Here is a 15,646-nt window from a genome sequence, read left to right on the forward strand (position 1 = left end):
CATCACACTCTCTCGCTCAGCCAACCTCCCACCTCTCTTCTGCACTGCTCTTTCTCCACTGGTTTCCCTTTGGGTTTCAGTGTTCCCCAGTGTTTCCCAGTTCTGTCATTGGGTCGCTCTTATGTCCTACCTGAATGTTTCACCTGTACCCAGGCCTTCAGCTGCCGTCCACACGTTGATGACTTTCAGGACTATTTTTTCACCTGGATAGTCTGTAGATAATCATATTTAGCATGTTCTAAACATAATTCGTTGGTCTCTTTCTCACAAACCCAGTCTGCTTCCTCCTGTACTTATTAGGAAAATAGTAAAAGGCAATCCATTTAGACTCTCAAGTTCAAAGACTGGCAGTAAACCTAGGTGCCTCCCTGTTCCTTATCTCTCACCTTCTACTGCTTCTCCTTCATAATTGTCTCATGATTTTAAATACAATATCCTGATTTCATATTTTCACCTTTTTGCTGAATAACTGCTTCAATGCAAAGGCTCTTGGCTTTGGAGCCTGACGGATCTAGATTTGTATCCTGACTTGACTGCTTACTAGCTATATAAGATCTTCGGCAGGTTACTTAACTTCTCTACGCCTCAGTTCTATAAAATGGACCACAGTAGTATCAAGCTCATGGGGTTACTTGGAAGGTTAAATAAATGATACATTTAAAGTATTATACGTACTCTCTCTGGTCCATAGTAATAATTTAACAAATGTTCACCCATTATCGAATTTATTATTGATTCTTATGACTGCTGTGAAGATGAGATCAAGTCTGTAAAGATTTATTTATCAGTTTTACACATTGACCTATTTATCAAGGTCTTTTCCCAGTGTGAGCCTGTCCTTCCTCTGCAACCTCGCTTCCCATCTTTCTTCTTCCTCAGCCACGTGACATTTCTCTCTCAGCACTCTGAATATACTGCACGCTTTTACAGTTGTAGGCATTAGACCCGCTGGTCTGTCTGCTTAGCTGTCTTCCCCACTCTTCAGCCATTCATCCATTCAGATCATGCCCTCATGACGCTGGCTTTCCCAGGTCCTTTAGTGATAGTCAATGACTTCTTTCTCTATACTGGTGTGTAGCTTTGTTCTAATACTTACTGAGTTGTAATTTACCTGCTTATATGTTTGTTCCCTCCATGAGATAACATTAGAGAGAAGGACTTATGCTCTGATCACCATCACAGCCCAGTTCCTGGCAGGGGAGGATGCCTGGCATTCATCAGTCATTCAGTCAATGGTGAATAGAGAGCTCTGGAGTCAGTTCCAGGGAGAACTTCCAGAAATGTTTTCACGTATTGGTATTAAAATTAGGGCCTATCCTCCCAAGCCATCTCTTAAAAGGGTAGCATCAGTGTGGATGTGTAACATTTGATATATTTATAAAGAAGTCTTGACAGCTGATTTATAGATACCTGTAAGGAAAAGCAACCCAATTTTGTTAACGGCTCCTTGGGATGAAATATCTGACACCCTATAATCAGATCTGGGTCCCATCTGTGCAGAGAGCATGGCACAGGCTGGAGGCAGATGGCATTTTTGAGATGTCATTTGCATTTGTCATAGTGAATGAGCAAAAAGGAAGGACAAGAAAGGAAACTTTCATGTCTTCTTTCTAATCTCTGCTCGGGTGGCGAAGGGGGCCCAAGTGAAAAGGAAATTTGCTTTACTGGCAACTCAAAGGAGGTGAGGGGTGGGAGGGTTCCATTTCCTTCTGGACCAGGAGGTGAGTTAGTATCAGAGGGATGTGTGAGTGAGCAGAGGAGTCCACAGCTTAAGGGTTTCGAGGGTCAGTGGAGAGGGAAGGGGCCGGGGATATTTGGGGCTCGTGTAAGCTGATAAAACCCTGGTGCCACCATCATCTTTATACAATGCAAGCGGGTGAACCAATAGGATCTTTACATCTCTTAGGGAACCTATGTTCGCAACTGGAGTATTTCTTTGATTTCAAGTTCTCCGTGCTCCGGGAAAAGTTGAAGTGGAGACCCAGGAATGCTTTAGACAGCCCTAGGTGATCCTTTAGCGTCTCTCCATGAGTTTGCCTGTTTTCCTCTCTACTTCCGTTTATTCTCACTTACTGATAGCTGACCTGGGCTTACCCAAGACTAGGTAATGTGGGACATAGAATCTCTGTAATGCTGCTGGTGGGATGATTTAGTCAAGGTGTAAAATCGTCCAAGAGATCAGTAGACTACAGTTTATCCAAAGGTGGCATTGGTTCTGAGTAGAAGAGAAATGAGTGAACCCTACAGGTGCCTAATGGGCAGGCTTCCTCTCCCACTTGGAGGCTGAAAAGAGATTTACTAGAAGGGAGGAACTGGAGCTGAGTTGAGGAGAGCCATTTTCTGAGAAGGAGAATTATCTTTCTCACTCTTTTTGATGAGAGATTTTCTTTGAGTTTTCCAGAAAATGGAGCCCGAGGCAGAGGGCTTGTGTCTATCATATGATAGGGAATGATGTCCCGGGAAGCAGTGGGGAGGGTGAAGGGGAGTCAAGCAGGGGAGGAAGAAGAGCCGATATCAGGATGCCGTGTTACACGGGGTCCACTAGGTGCAAGTGATTCCTGCATCTGTGCAGCAGCACCCTGAGAGGTCTTTGTAGGTCTGCCCTTCAGAGGGCAGAGGGATAGGGGGAATATTTATCTACTGTCTCCTGTCCCCATGGGATGTTAATTCACCTGCACTTTCAGGTTGCATGTGCTCAGTCAGGTGTGGGTGCTCCAGCAGGGAAGCCCCAGAATGGGAGTCAAGACACAGTCATATTGTCAACACCCATGGAGGGCCGGAGAGGGACAGATGAAGCTGAGAGGTTCTAAATACTCCGTAAGGGATGTTTGATTCAATGGGAAAGCCTGAATTTGGGCAGTGAGATACTCCTGTTTGGTGAAATGTGGTGTTTCTCTTCCAGGGATGATAGTATGGGAGCTTCTATCTGCAGGGACTTTTATTATTTTGATGCTCTTGTGAATAAAATTGTTTTCCTAATTTCATTTTTGGGTTGTTCCTTGCTAATGTACAAAAATACTATTGACTCTTAGACAATGACCTTGTACCCTACAGCCTTGCTGAACTCCTTTCTTAGCTCTGGTTAGTCTTATGTGTGAATTCTTTAGGATTTTTTTTATAGGCAAGATCGTGTCATCTGCAAATATAATTTTACTTATCTGCAGGGAATAGATAAAAAGCTAGATTCTTGCCCTTTTCCCATCTAAACAACTTCCTAGGCAGTTAAGTGGGTCCACTGGAAACTGTTTCCTCAGGGAACCAGGACCCCAATATGGCCTCCCATGCGGCCGATTTCATTACATAAAATATATGCTGAATATTTAAAAGAAGCAGAACAACTCGAAGAAATCAGTGGCTTCTTGATAGATCAGGATTAAGTAGTTTCAGTTCAAAGACTCCCAAAAGTATCCAGGGAGAATTTATTTAGTTTACCCTAAGCTGCTCCTAAGGAACAGTTCTGTGTGGTGGTGCACGTCATTTCCCTCTTGGGGACAGTAGTGACCTGAAAATAAGCGTGATCCATCAGCCGGGTGGGATGAAGAGGCCAGAAGCAGATCTTACCTGTGCAGCTCCAGGGAAGACTCAGGGCATAGCCGTGGGTCTCCTTCCATCTGGCAGTAGTAGAACGCCAGTGGCATCCAGTGGCCTCTCGGACCAATCACAGGTTGGAATTCTTACCCATACTCGAGCAAGAATCTTTCCTTTTCCTTCAAGTCAGGTCATGGACCATTCGCAATGAAGATAAATTGTGATGAAGATAAATTGGGTGATTGACCTGAATCAGTCTCTGAATCAAAGCATGAATGGTCCCCATTAGGATTTTTCCAAAAGCCCATTGATACATTTTGTGAGTGGACTCTCTCTTTTTCTATTTTAGAAATAATTACAGAAATTAATGATGTATCAGTGTTTGATAACACCTGCATGAGGTGGCAAGTAAACCCAGGAAGAATAAACAACCAGATCATGTATGTGGTAAGCAAGTGATCTACTTTTTTCTGCTAGGGCAGAAATGGTAACCCATGGGAATACGAGCTGGAGGGACTTGCTTCTGGAAGAGCATCTTGGTCTAATTACTTTCCAATCTCATCATCCTTTTAAAAAGTGAACAGACTTTTTAAGATATCTGGATTATTTTACTTCACATTTTGTGTTTAATATAGTTGCCATTGGACAAGGTGTGTGTGGGGGGATGTATTTATATTTGGTGTCCTCATTATCGCTTGTTTCCAGGCACTTGTATCTCACTCCTCCAGAGTAAGCCTAGAAGCGTCTGCTGACTTGGTGACAGGATGCAGCGAGTGGTTCTTTGGTTGTGGCTGCTTCCATTGATCGTTGGTCATTCGTGTGCAGGGTAGCACTCCCTAGAGGGACTCCTCATTTTATATCACTTCTTAGGGTTTATTGATTACTGGCCTGATCAGACTTCATCATCAGATACCTGACAGCAGAGGTTTACCTTATTTCTCTTTCCTGGATGAGCAGTGCAGTGTGCAGTGGTAGGAGAATAGGATCTAGCATGATAAAGTCTCTCAGTTGTTTTAACTGGAGTCCTGGTATGTTCTCTTGTCTTTTCCTCTCACAAAGGTATACATAAAAGGACACCGGGCAGACCCTACGGAATCAGTTCATGAGGAGACAGTCAACCTGACCACCGACAGCGGGACCCCAGAAGTGTGCCTAGATCTGTACCCAGGCACCAACTACACCGTGAGCATTTCCACTGCCCCTCCCAGACGCTCTGTGCCAGCCATCATTGGGTTCCAGACAGCTGGTAGGTGGAGGTGAAGTCTCATTTCCTCCTACAAAACACTAAGCACAGGATGTGGGGGAAACGTGCTTCAGAATTAGCTGACGACAGAGTTCACAGCTGCTTTCTGAGATGTTTGTCTCTCAGCTGTGGCCTCTAGTTGAAGTGGAGAGTAATAACAAGGCATATTAGATGATGATGCAGTCAATTCTCAATTATCTAAGGCAATAGAGGGTAGCCACATGACTTGTCTTTGGTAGGGAATGCATAGGTCATTTCTTACTCTTGCTTATGAGAGAGGAGAAGCCAGGGATGCCGATCCATCAGCTTTACATCTGGGATGGGAACTGACCTCAGGATTAATTGGGGCTGGGTGATCAAGTTGACAGCAGGCAACTGGATAGGAGGAGGCAATCCTAGGATGCAGGAGGGTAAATGTTGGGTGAAAAGAAAAGTCGACAGGAAGGAGCTTCATGAAGTAGTAATAAACCTCATTGCACATAGTCGTGACGTGGAATTTTATAACATTGTGACAATTACAACATTTCAAATAATTCTGGTTATAGGGTGTTAGGACTAATTAAATACCTTATAAGCAAAACCCTGAGAAGCCATTGGGGTCATTTTTTATTTGGGGGGAGTTGAGGTAGTTCTCAATCAGCTGTTTGATATCTCGCTTAAGAAAATGTACTTCAATCCTCAGTTATTGCTGCCACTAGGAATGGGAAGTAATATGGATGTGGTAGAAATAATTGAAAAAAACTGCCAATCTTAATATAAAGCCAACTAAGAGATTACACAAAGTAGGTCCCTGGGTGCTTGTATATAAATAAAACAAAAATGATTTCTAAGTAAATAATATGTAAGAAAAGATATTATAATATCTTAAAAATCTGTTCACTTTTTAAGATATTAATACAGTAATTAATTAGAGAAGTTCGTACGAAATTAATAACAAACTGCTTTGAATTTATTGGGAATATGTCTTCTTTAAAAGATCATCCCAGGACTTCAGACTCATCCGTCACTATTCAATTTGCTGTTCAGTGTCAGCTGTTTTTACTAGTATCTGATTACTTCTTCAAGTTAATTTCCACTGGGAAAGCATGGACTTTGGGGTCAGACAGACCTGGTTTTGCATCTTAACTTTGCCTTGAAGAGTTGGATGACCATGGCTGAGATTTTTAATGTCTCCAGACTGCTTTCCTCTTTCTGAAATTTTAAGTGGAATTGGATTAAATTTGCACATTAATCTAGAAGAAACAAAGAAGGACCCAGTAATTCCACTTTGGGATATTTATCTGAAGAAACCCAAAACACTAAGTGGAAAAGACGTATGCATCCATATGTTTTTTGCAGCATTATCTACAATAGCCAAGATGTGGAAACAACCTGTATCCATCAATAGAAAATGGATAAAGAAGAGGTGGTACATAAAAACAATGGAATATTACTAGGCCATAAAAAAGAATGAAATCTTGCCATCTGCAGCAACGTGGATGGGTGGACCTAGAGGGTATTATGCTAAGTGAAATAAGTTAGACAGGAAAAGACAATTACCGTAAGATTTCACTTATATATGGAATCTAAAAACAGAATAATTGAACAAACAAAACAGAAACAGATTCATAGATTCATAGATACAGAGAACAAACTGAAAGTTGCCAGATGGGAGGGGATTGAGGGGGCTGGATGGAAAAGGGGAGGGATTAAGAAGTACAAATTCGTAGTTACAAAATAGTCATGGGGATGTAAAGTACAGCATATGGAATATAGTCGATAATATTGTAATAACTATGCATGGTATCAGATGGGTACTAGATTTATCAAATTGATTATTCTATATGTTATCTAAATGTCTAACCACTATGCTGTACACCTGAAACTATTATAATATTGTATGTCAACTGTAATAGGAAAAATAAAGCAGAATGCTTGCTTAGGTAGAGTTAAATCTAGTCTTAAGGCAGCTCTATAATTAAGGACTTCCAGGACTTCTGGGAAATTGGTTTTTTTTCCTTACTTGGATTGCCATTTTTCTCAATTTCTCTTAGAAATTCTAATTGTTTTGTGTCACACATTTTGATATCATGATATTTATATTCATAACTGATATCTTAATTGTAAATTCTAATTTGCACTAGTAACAAATGGTTTACTTTGTTTTAATATTGTTTGCCTTGACTTATACTTTGATTAGTAATATTGGTTTTCTTGGTTTCTTTGTGCTTCTGTTTGCACAGCATGCCTTCACCCACTTTTGTTCTTAAAAGCTATCTGGATAACATTGTTATAGATGTACTTTAGGAGACTGCATATGTAGAGAAAACTTTTTGAGAAAAGCTTTTTGAGCAGATAAGTTAAGCAACTTTCATTAATGTTGTTTGTGATACAATTTTCCTTTCTTCTGTCATCTTACTTTTCTCTTTTTTAGCTACTTTGCGATCTCCATTATTTTCTTTTTGCTATACAGATTTTCTATTTCAGACAGTATAGATTTTGCTTTTAATCTACATTACATATTAAAAAACAAACAAAAAACCAAACTTGGACTTCCAAACTCCAGAATTTTGAGAAAAATAATCTCCATTAAGTCAAAAAACAAAGAAAAAAAATCCTATTTTAGTGTTTATTTTTCTAATTACCAGTGTTAACTTCTCCTTGAATAAGATTTGGAAGTTAGTGTTCTTTATTTCCTTTTATTTCTTCCCCTCTAGCTTCTCTTACATTATTATTTTAACATGGCATTTTGTTGCCAGATTCTTATCTTTAATTACTTTTAACTTGTTTTACATCTTTAAAGAATTTATTTTTATATTGACTTATAGCAATATTTATAACAATTACTTAAATGGGTATGTGTTTTAATAGTTTCGATGCTTACTTCCAGTCTTTTCATACAAAAGTTTCTCTATTTTTTTCCCCATATTTTTATTTATCTCTCTGCACAATGATTTCCATCTTCTCCTTGCTAAGGAATGGGATACTTTCTGAGCCCATGATTATCTGAGAATATCTTTTTGTTGACTTCACAAGTGAATGAGAGCTTGACTGAAGATAAAATTCTTGGGCCATAACCTTTGTTGTCAGAATTCTGGAGGTATTTCACATTGGCTTTGGGAATTTAAAGTTGTAAAAGAGGAATTTGAAAGTGTGATTTTTAAAAAAATCCTATGTAGATAATCTGATTTTTCAGCCTGGATATCATAGAGGCTTTCTTTACGTGTGAAATTCAAGACTTCAATCACTTATTCATGCACATGGTAAATGTTTATTGACCACCTACTGTGTGTTTGACTTTGTTTTAGGTATTGGGAGTTCAACAGTGAATGAGACAGAAATCCCTTCTCTGGTGAAACTTCAGTCCTGGGTGATATAAGTGTTAATTTCTTTTTTTACTAAATTTTCCTAATACCCTGTGAGTTTTCGGACCTTCAGAATTTGGTCTATTTACACATTATGAACATTTTCTTTCATTAAATTTCTGATTATTGCTTTGTTTTTTTCATGGGGTTTTTTTTTTTTTGGCTCTTCAGATACTCCTATGTGGAATTTATCTGTTTGCATTGGTCTTTCATTTTCTCCTGTTTTATATCCATGTCTTCTTCCTCTGCCTTCTGTGGGTATGTGGCAGATTTGTTCTCTGTACGCATTTATGCATGTATGCATCATCATTTATGATCTTTATTATTTCTAATGCATTTTATTTTCTTTTTAATAATTTAAAAAATTTTTAAATTATCGTCGACATACAATATTATATTAGTTTCTGGTGTACAACATAGTGCTTAGACATTTATATAATTTACAAAGTGATCATCCTGATAAATCTAGTACCCATCTGACACCATGCATAGTTATTACAATATTATTGACTAGATTCCTTATGCTATACTTTACTACATCCCCATGACTATTTTGTAATTATGACTATTTTGTAACTATCAATTTATACTTCTTAATCCTTCCTCCTTTTTCACTCCCAACCTTCCTCCCATCTGGCTCTAATGTACTTTTAATTCTGTTGTTACACTTTCGTTTCCTTTGTTTCTTTGTCTGATCTAGTTCCCTTTTTATTTCTGCCTCTCTCAACCAGTGTCCTCTCAGCTATTGCATTCACTTATCTCATCCTTTATCTGTGTGACTTAATCTTTAAAAATTTTTGCTGAAAGTATAAAACAAATATTGCCTAATTTTATCATTACTTGGCTCATTTGATTCCCCAAAAGTATGTTCATTCTTTGCCTCCTGAGCATAATCTCTTTCTTTTTCTTTGTAGAATCATTTCATAGGCTCCCCTCCCCCCGCCCATCCCCTTCTAGATTACTTATCCTTGGAAGATAAAACTTTTCTCTAGGTGTGATATTTCTCTCATAATAAAATGGATGGCATTCTCTTTGATCTTCCTTTTTTCTTGGATAATATGCTAATCTCAGATCTCATTTTGAAGAATTTACTGCTGGTTGGATGATCTAGTGTCCTTTTAGGGGAGCGGCTGTGAGAAAACCCACTGCCCTGAGCTTTGTTTCTGACACTTTGCTATCTTGATTGGTAAAGTTGTAGCTCTTGGGCCAGCTCAGCGTTGCTTGGCTTTGTTATGGTGTTATACCCTATGGAAGCAGGAAAGAACCAAGTCCTTCCTTCTGCCAACCCAGGCTGGTGGAACCTCCAGGTCCCTAGGATTCCCCTTAGAAGATTTCCAGCATGCTAAAGAGGGAGTATTATTATTACTAGTAGTAGTAGTAGCAGCAGCAGCAGTAGCAGCACATATACTTTTTACTCTGGCTGCCTATCAGATTGCCTGATGAATTAAAGAAAGGAATACAGATGCCCAAGCTTTACTTCAGATCTTCTGCGTCTGGCTGATTCTGATGTGCAGTTAGGATCAGGAACCAGTGGGATAAATGGCTGCAGAAGGGGTATTCATCACTTATTTGTCCCGTGGTCTGTTTTTGCTTCTAGCCCCGGCCTCTGTGGACCCCAGTTCTCCTCCCGTTCCATCCTTTGAGACTTTGAGACTATGCTCCTTTTGTTTGGAAGGCATGTTGCACAGTAGCTCTCAATGCCTTTCTTTCATCCGCTCTCTTCCACACTATGCTAAGCAGAAATGTCTTCATGTTTCTGCCTTGTGTATGGCAACCAACCCCGATGCAAATTTTGACCCATTTTTTACTATTCTTAGTCACCTCTTTCTGGTTTGGGAGTGGGAAGTGGGAGCCAGATGCCTTTGTTCACATTGCCATCTTCCCTTGAATTCCAGCTATAATGGCTACTAGTGGGAAAATTATATTGAGATGGGAGCTACGCAGACAGTAGTTCTGCTTTATATTCTGTTTGTGTATAGACGGATACTGTGTGTGGTATTTCTTAATACATATATTTGGTGTGTCTCAAAATCATTTGCATACATATGGCAATTTTTGTTTCCGATGTCCTTATGAAATCTTTAAAATAAAAGTTGTGAAGATAAAGGAGAGCACATGTCATAGGTCTTCAGATTCACTCTCATAACCATATTTTTACATTTCCTATTATAACCAAGAATATTTTCTTCAAGTTAATTGCCTTGTGCTGCATATGTCAGTTATATTTAAAATTTTGTGGACACCTCTGATTTTGAATAAAATAATTTGTAATCATTATTACTTCTTAGGTAGCAGAGATTCCCATGGGAGAAATATACATAAAAGGTAGTTACGTGGAAACTTTTCTCTGATAGGCATTTAAACTTTTTCTCATTTGTAGAAAGCATGCAGGCTTGTTTGTTAGGAAATTTGCTTTTCCTTGAAAGTTAGTCATGGCACTCCTGGGCTGTCTGTGAGTTCTTTATTCATTACTAACAAACCTCTTCTTTTTGATTACATTAAGAAAATAGAACATCGAAGGAATGAATTAGACTACAGGAGGCATGAAATTACTTTTTTCTGTACAGTGGTTGAAATAAGTCTGTTTCTGATTGTTTTACTGCTTTAGCACTCATCTGCGTAGCTCTTCAAATACTGTCTAGTGTGAGAACCAACATCTTTCCTGATCGTCTACTTTCTGGTCATCTCCTAAGTAGGAAACACTCGCTCCGAGAGTTCTATTGCATGGCCTTTGCCTTTATTCGCCGTTTTCTTTATTCTCAGATTTTCTGGCTATTGAAATGTTTACCTTAATGGCATTTTACTTATGGACTATCCAAGAGATAGGATTAACTTTCTAAAAAAAAAAAAAAAAAAAAAATCCCCGTTTTGTCAGTTTACAGCAATGTTTAAATATGCATTACTTCATTGGATTCTTTCAACAGCTTATGATGTAAGAAAAGCAAACTGGATTACTTGATTTCACAATTTGGGAAACTGAGGTTCAGAGGGGTTAAGTGACTTAGCCAAGGTCATGCAGTTAAGAAGTCGTAGAGCCGGGACTTGAAGCCAAGTATAATACTCTTGCTGTTAAATACCCTGTCGGCCTTCTTCAGATGTCAAAGTTTCAACTGTAATTAGCCATGATAATGTTTTCCTAAGATGATACAACCTTCTGTGTTCTCTCTTATTTTTTAGAAGATGATCTCTTAGAAGATGATGGAATTTTCAATATCTCAATATTTAATGAAGCTTGTTTGAAATTGAACAGGCATTCTAGGAAAGTTGGATCAGAACAAATATACCAAGTAAGAAGATCTCTTATATTATCTGTTAAAGAAATGTGTCACTTAAGAAAAATGATTTTCAAATAAGTACAGAAATAAATGGTTCTGAGATAATCGGTTAACTACTTGGGTAAGAAAATAAATAATTTTTCACTCCCACACTAAAATGATTAAAAAGTTAAACTGAAAAATATTACTACTGTTAATATGTTAGACAAAGAATAATTTAAGTAACACGTAGAACATTCTTAAATCTAGAAAGTGAACATTCAAAGGTAATTTGCAAAGGAGGATATACACATTGCTAAAACATACATGAACACGTTATGTCTCACTAGAAGGCAAAAAAAGAAAAATTTAAACCATATAATACCATGATTCTTCTTGGGTATTGGAAGATCTTGGTGGAGAAGTTCCAATGATGACACAGTCTGGGATGTGGCTGTGGATATGAGTTGCGAACATGGAGAGGAAAAAATCCATAGCGTTGAGCTCAAGAAACTCTGAGGCCAGGTTTTGACGGCTTATGTATAAGGAAGGACCTTTATGTTACTCAAGAGAATGCTAGGAATTGAGAGAGAGAGGAATCTCCCCGTGAGCCCTGTGTCAGGGTCTTGGATGAGTGGAAGGATGACAGTGATGGGGAAGGATAGGGGATGGGATAGCCAGTGACATGATCATCAGAGGAAACACTAAACACATGAACGTCCAGGTAAAGTGCACGGATTGATCAAGGGCTTATCATATTACTTCTGGGACCATTACATATACTTTCCCTTATAGGTCCCTACGGTATACCTGCAACTTGAGTTGGCAGTTAGAGTCTGATTAGGTTAACAGCATGTGTGAGGATTCCATCCATGAGAGCTCAACTAGAAAAGAACAAGTTCCATTGCACAGTTGCTTTGAATGCATAATTTGGAGTAGTTCTCATAAAGTTTAAAAACTGTGTTCCATGAGGCTTATCTATGGATTCCTTAGGAATGAAAAGAAATGAAAAAGATTTTGCCCAGTAGCTCCAGTGCAATCTCCTTCACTGGGTGGGCATCAAAGGATTACCTTAGACTAGCCTGACGTTTTGTTTATCTGAGATGAAGTTATGCGTTTTAAGCTTAGCCCTGTAACTGTTTCAGGGGGAAGTCGAATAGGATAGGTAGGGTAACTTCATAAAGTCTTTCCCCACTTTAGCCTGCTATTGTAGTAAAAGTAATTCTAAGTGAGTGAAGATAAATAGAAGGAACCTTTTTGCTCTATCATTATTTTGCTTATAGTCTAGATATCTGCAAGGCAACAGAAAATTTGATGCAACACTTTCTTTTAATCTCATGACAGTTTAAAGTTCTGGGTCGAAGGTGGTATCTGAATGATTTTTATCATGCAACATCATTTAACCTCACAACGCGGGAACAAACTTCTGTAGTGTGTCTAGATCTGTATCCGGCAACTGAATACACAGTGAACATCACCCGACTGAGATCTCCTGAGCAGCACTCAGTGCAAATAAGAATAACAACTGCACCAGCAGGTAGGCTTAGTAATATTTGATAAACATTACTAAATATTTAGCAGGTAGGTGTGCATGTCCTTCTGTTTTGTATCTCAAGATAAGTGAAGTATGTGAATTGTACAATGTGGGGGAGCATACAGAATGCTAATCTGGGAATCAAGAGACTTGGGTTCTAGTTCTGACAAGCTACCAACTTTGTCTAGGGTTCAGGGTGCCTGAATCTTACCACCTATCCCCTTCCCCACTGGCTCATAGAAGATATAGACTAGGAAGGGACTGGTGGTGATGGATTGAGAATACTGTAAGGCCTCCTGTCTCTCACCCCAAATTTAAGACAGCTGAGCCCTAAGGGTCATCATTATGGGCAACTAGAACCACCTTCCAGGGGATCAGAAATGTGAGCTGCACTGTGTCAGCACCAGCAGGATGAGGAGGCCTCCTGACTGGACCGTGTGCGAGCACAGTAACCCAACATAGAGAACAGGGGCCTAATGAAGGTCAGGTTCCTTAGAGAGGCCATGAGGCCTTGTGAGGAAGCCATGTAGAGGCCAGCTCTGTCGACTCCATAGCTCTCCCTCGTGGGAAGGGACACAGAGGTCTCTACAATTTCTTTCGTTTTTTAATCGATTGGATTTAACAAACAAATTTATGGGCTGCCAAGTGGAGAGGCCACCCCCTTTGAAGGAGAGCCGTAGAACGGGATGGGCCCTGCTCCTGCTTTCCTGAGGCCTCTCTCCATACTCACCAGTGCCCTTAGAAAAGAAAAGTTACGTCATGGTTGCTCGACATTGTCAATGTAGTAAATGTCACCGAATTGTACATTTTAAAGTGGATGATTTTATGTCCCACTTCAATTTTTTAAAACAGCCAAAGGATTAGTTATGTTGTTTTCGCACCTAAACCTCAGTTACCTTCTGAGTGATCATTATGCGACATAATACAAGTATGGCTGGATTAGAGTGAGTTGGAGAAAGTGGTAGGAGATGAGGTCTAAACTCTAGCTCGAGTATAATCAGGGGTCATGGTACCAGGTTCAGAAAGTAAATCCACTGTTACCTTCTTTGCACAGTAGTAAGTAGAATCTAGCATATGATATTTCAGACTCTATAGGTTACAAAGCAGTCTGGAGCCCATCACCTTTGTATTTAAACCTAATTTGGAAAATAACCTCTTCTCATGACATTACTTGAATTCAGTCTGACACTCGGCTTCCCATACCTTTTGGAGGGAGAGAAATTCTCTTTGCTTGAAAATTTTAGAACTTTGTAGTGGTGGCTCCAGGTGTTTCTTGGTGCCCATCCCAAGTATTTAGAACCTTTTCATTTTCCTTTCTCCTTTGAGCCCCGTTTCTAACAGTCCTCTACCACTGCTAAAGATCTTTCTCTTTCATGAATGAGCCTCCTTTCTTTGTGAGCTGGGTAACCCACAATATAGCAGTAGGAACAGTAGGAAACTCTTCAAGTGAAATGCATTGTCTTGCATGCCACCTCACTGTCCCAATTTTCTGCTCTTTCCTCTGAGTTTCTCTGTTCCTAGAAAGATCCCAGAAATTATTTTAGTTCTGAGCTCCTTTGGCTCTTATTATTGAATGCCTTGCCTATGAGTCCTGCTTCCTGGTTAGGAGGTTTCACATTTGTCTTCCCTGGAGAATTACTCTCAGCTGCTGCTGAGTTTCTGGACCTTGTGCTTTCACTGGTCTAATGAGGTCCAGGAAGTGTCTTAGGTTAGTGGTTTTCTTCACCCAAGTCCCACCTTTCTTTAGAACTGAGTTTCTAAGACTTGAACCGTCTGTGCTGCTTCGATGGGGACTGACTGAAGCATTCCTTCCTGCCACCAGTTCCTTTTCTGCATTGGAGAGATAAGGCTTCAGGGTGCCAGTTCCCACTAAGTTATCCTACTGTTTGAGCAGGCCCAGCTGAGTTTTCAGCTGGTAAACTTCCATTCCAGTTGTTTCTGTTCCTTCTTTATTCTCAGGTAGGGCTAATACAGTCTACTAAATTTTAGTACTGTCCTCCCCTATATTTGGTTTTTGTTTTTACACTTAAATTTTTGTTCTCTTAACATATTACATAGTAACTTTGCTTTTAAAATAGTTGATTTGTAGCCTTTTTTTCCCTTGACAATATTTACTTTGCAAAGCCAACTGTCTATTTAGACTGTTTCTATTTGGGGGTTTTAAAACCATATCATTTATGAATAAGAGAATGTTTGTTTTTCTGTCCTCTTTGGCAAAGGATTACATTCATTTAGTTACATCTAAAATAGTGTTGGTAAGTTAAAAAAAAAATCAAAAGAAGGGGAGACAGAACATTCTCCCCTCTATGCCCTGGTAGAATACCATAACTGTTAAGGTGGTTTATTTTGCAGGTTTTCTAATAGCATGTATCGTGTGAGATCTATGGCAACCTTATAAAACTTCCCCATAAACTGATTCCTGTTCACAGAATCGAGTCCAAACAAAAGATAATAAGGATCATAAGAACTTAACATTCATTCTGATATTTTTCCACAAAATGATAAATATTATAACAGTATTCTGTGGTCGAAGAATTATGTCTGAAGTCAGCCTGTTTCTCTTATAAAACCATTAGCCTGAAAAAACTCATACTTGCAGTTGGTTAGGCCAGAAATTGGCATATATTTTACATGGAATATCCAATTATTTGTAAAATATGCCAAAAATGGGAGAGTAACTCGTTTTATTTTAATTAAGATAATGACATTGGAGATTCAGCTAGGTAGGACCATACCCCTGGGG

General features: G+C 39.1%; 1 protein-coding gene across 6 annotated transcripts in view; it reads left to right on the forward strand.

The window, feature by feature from the left end:
* SUSD1 (sushi domain containing 1) overlaps positions 1-15,646 on the forward strand; it is a 178,156-nt gene that overhangs the window by 43,745 nt on the left and 118,765 nt on the right. For all 6 annotated transcript variants that reach the window (XR_002777866.1, XM_023525164.1, XM_023525165.1 and 3 more), the window contains 4 exons: positions 3,878-3,975; positions 4,588-4,774; positions 11,293-11,402; positions 12,714-12,906. Coding sequence is in view for 5 of the 6 variants with exons in the window: in XM_023525164.1 (XP_023380932.1) it covers positions 3,878-3,975; positions 4,588-4,774; positions 11,293-11,402; positions 12,714-12,906 (588 nt within the window). In the remaining variant the exon portion in view is untranslated. The remainder of the gene's footprint in view (positions 1-3,877; positions 3,976-4,587; positions 4,775-11,292; positions 11,403-12,713; positions 12,907-15,646) is intronic.

The sequence above is a fragment of the Pteropus vampyrus genome, unplaced genomic scaffold, assembly GCF_000151845.1.
Source record: "Pteropus vampyrus isolate Shadow unplaced genomic scaffold, Pvam_2.0 Scaffold535, whole genome shotgun sequence".
NCBI lineage: Eukaryota > Metazoa > Chordata > Mammalia > Chiroptera > Pteropodidae > Pteropus > Pteropus vampyrus.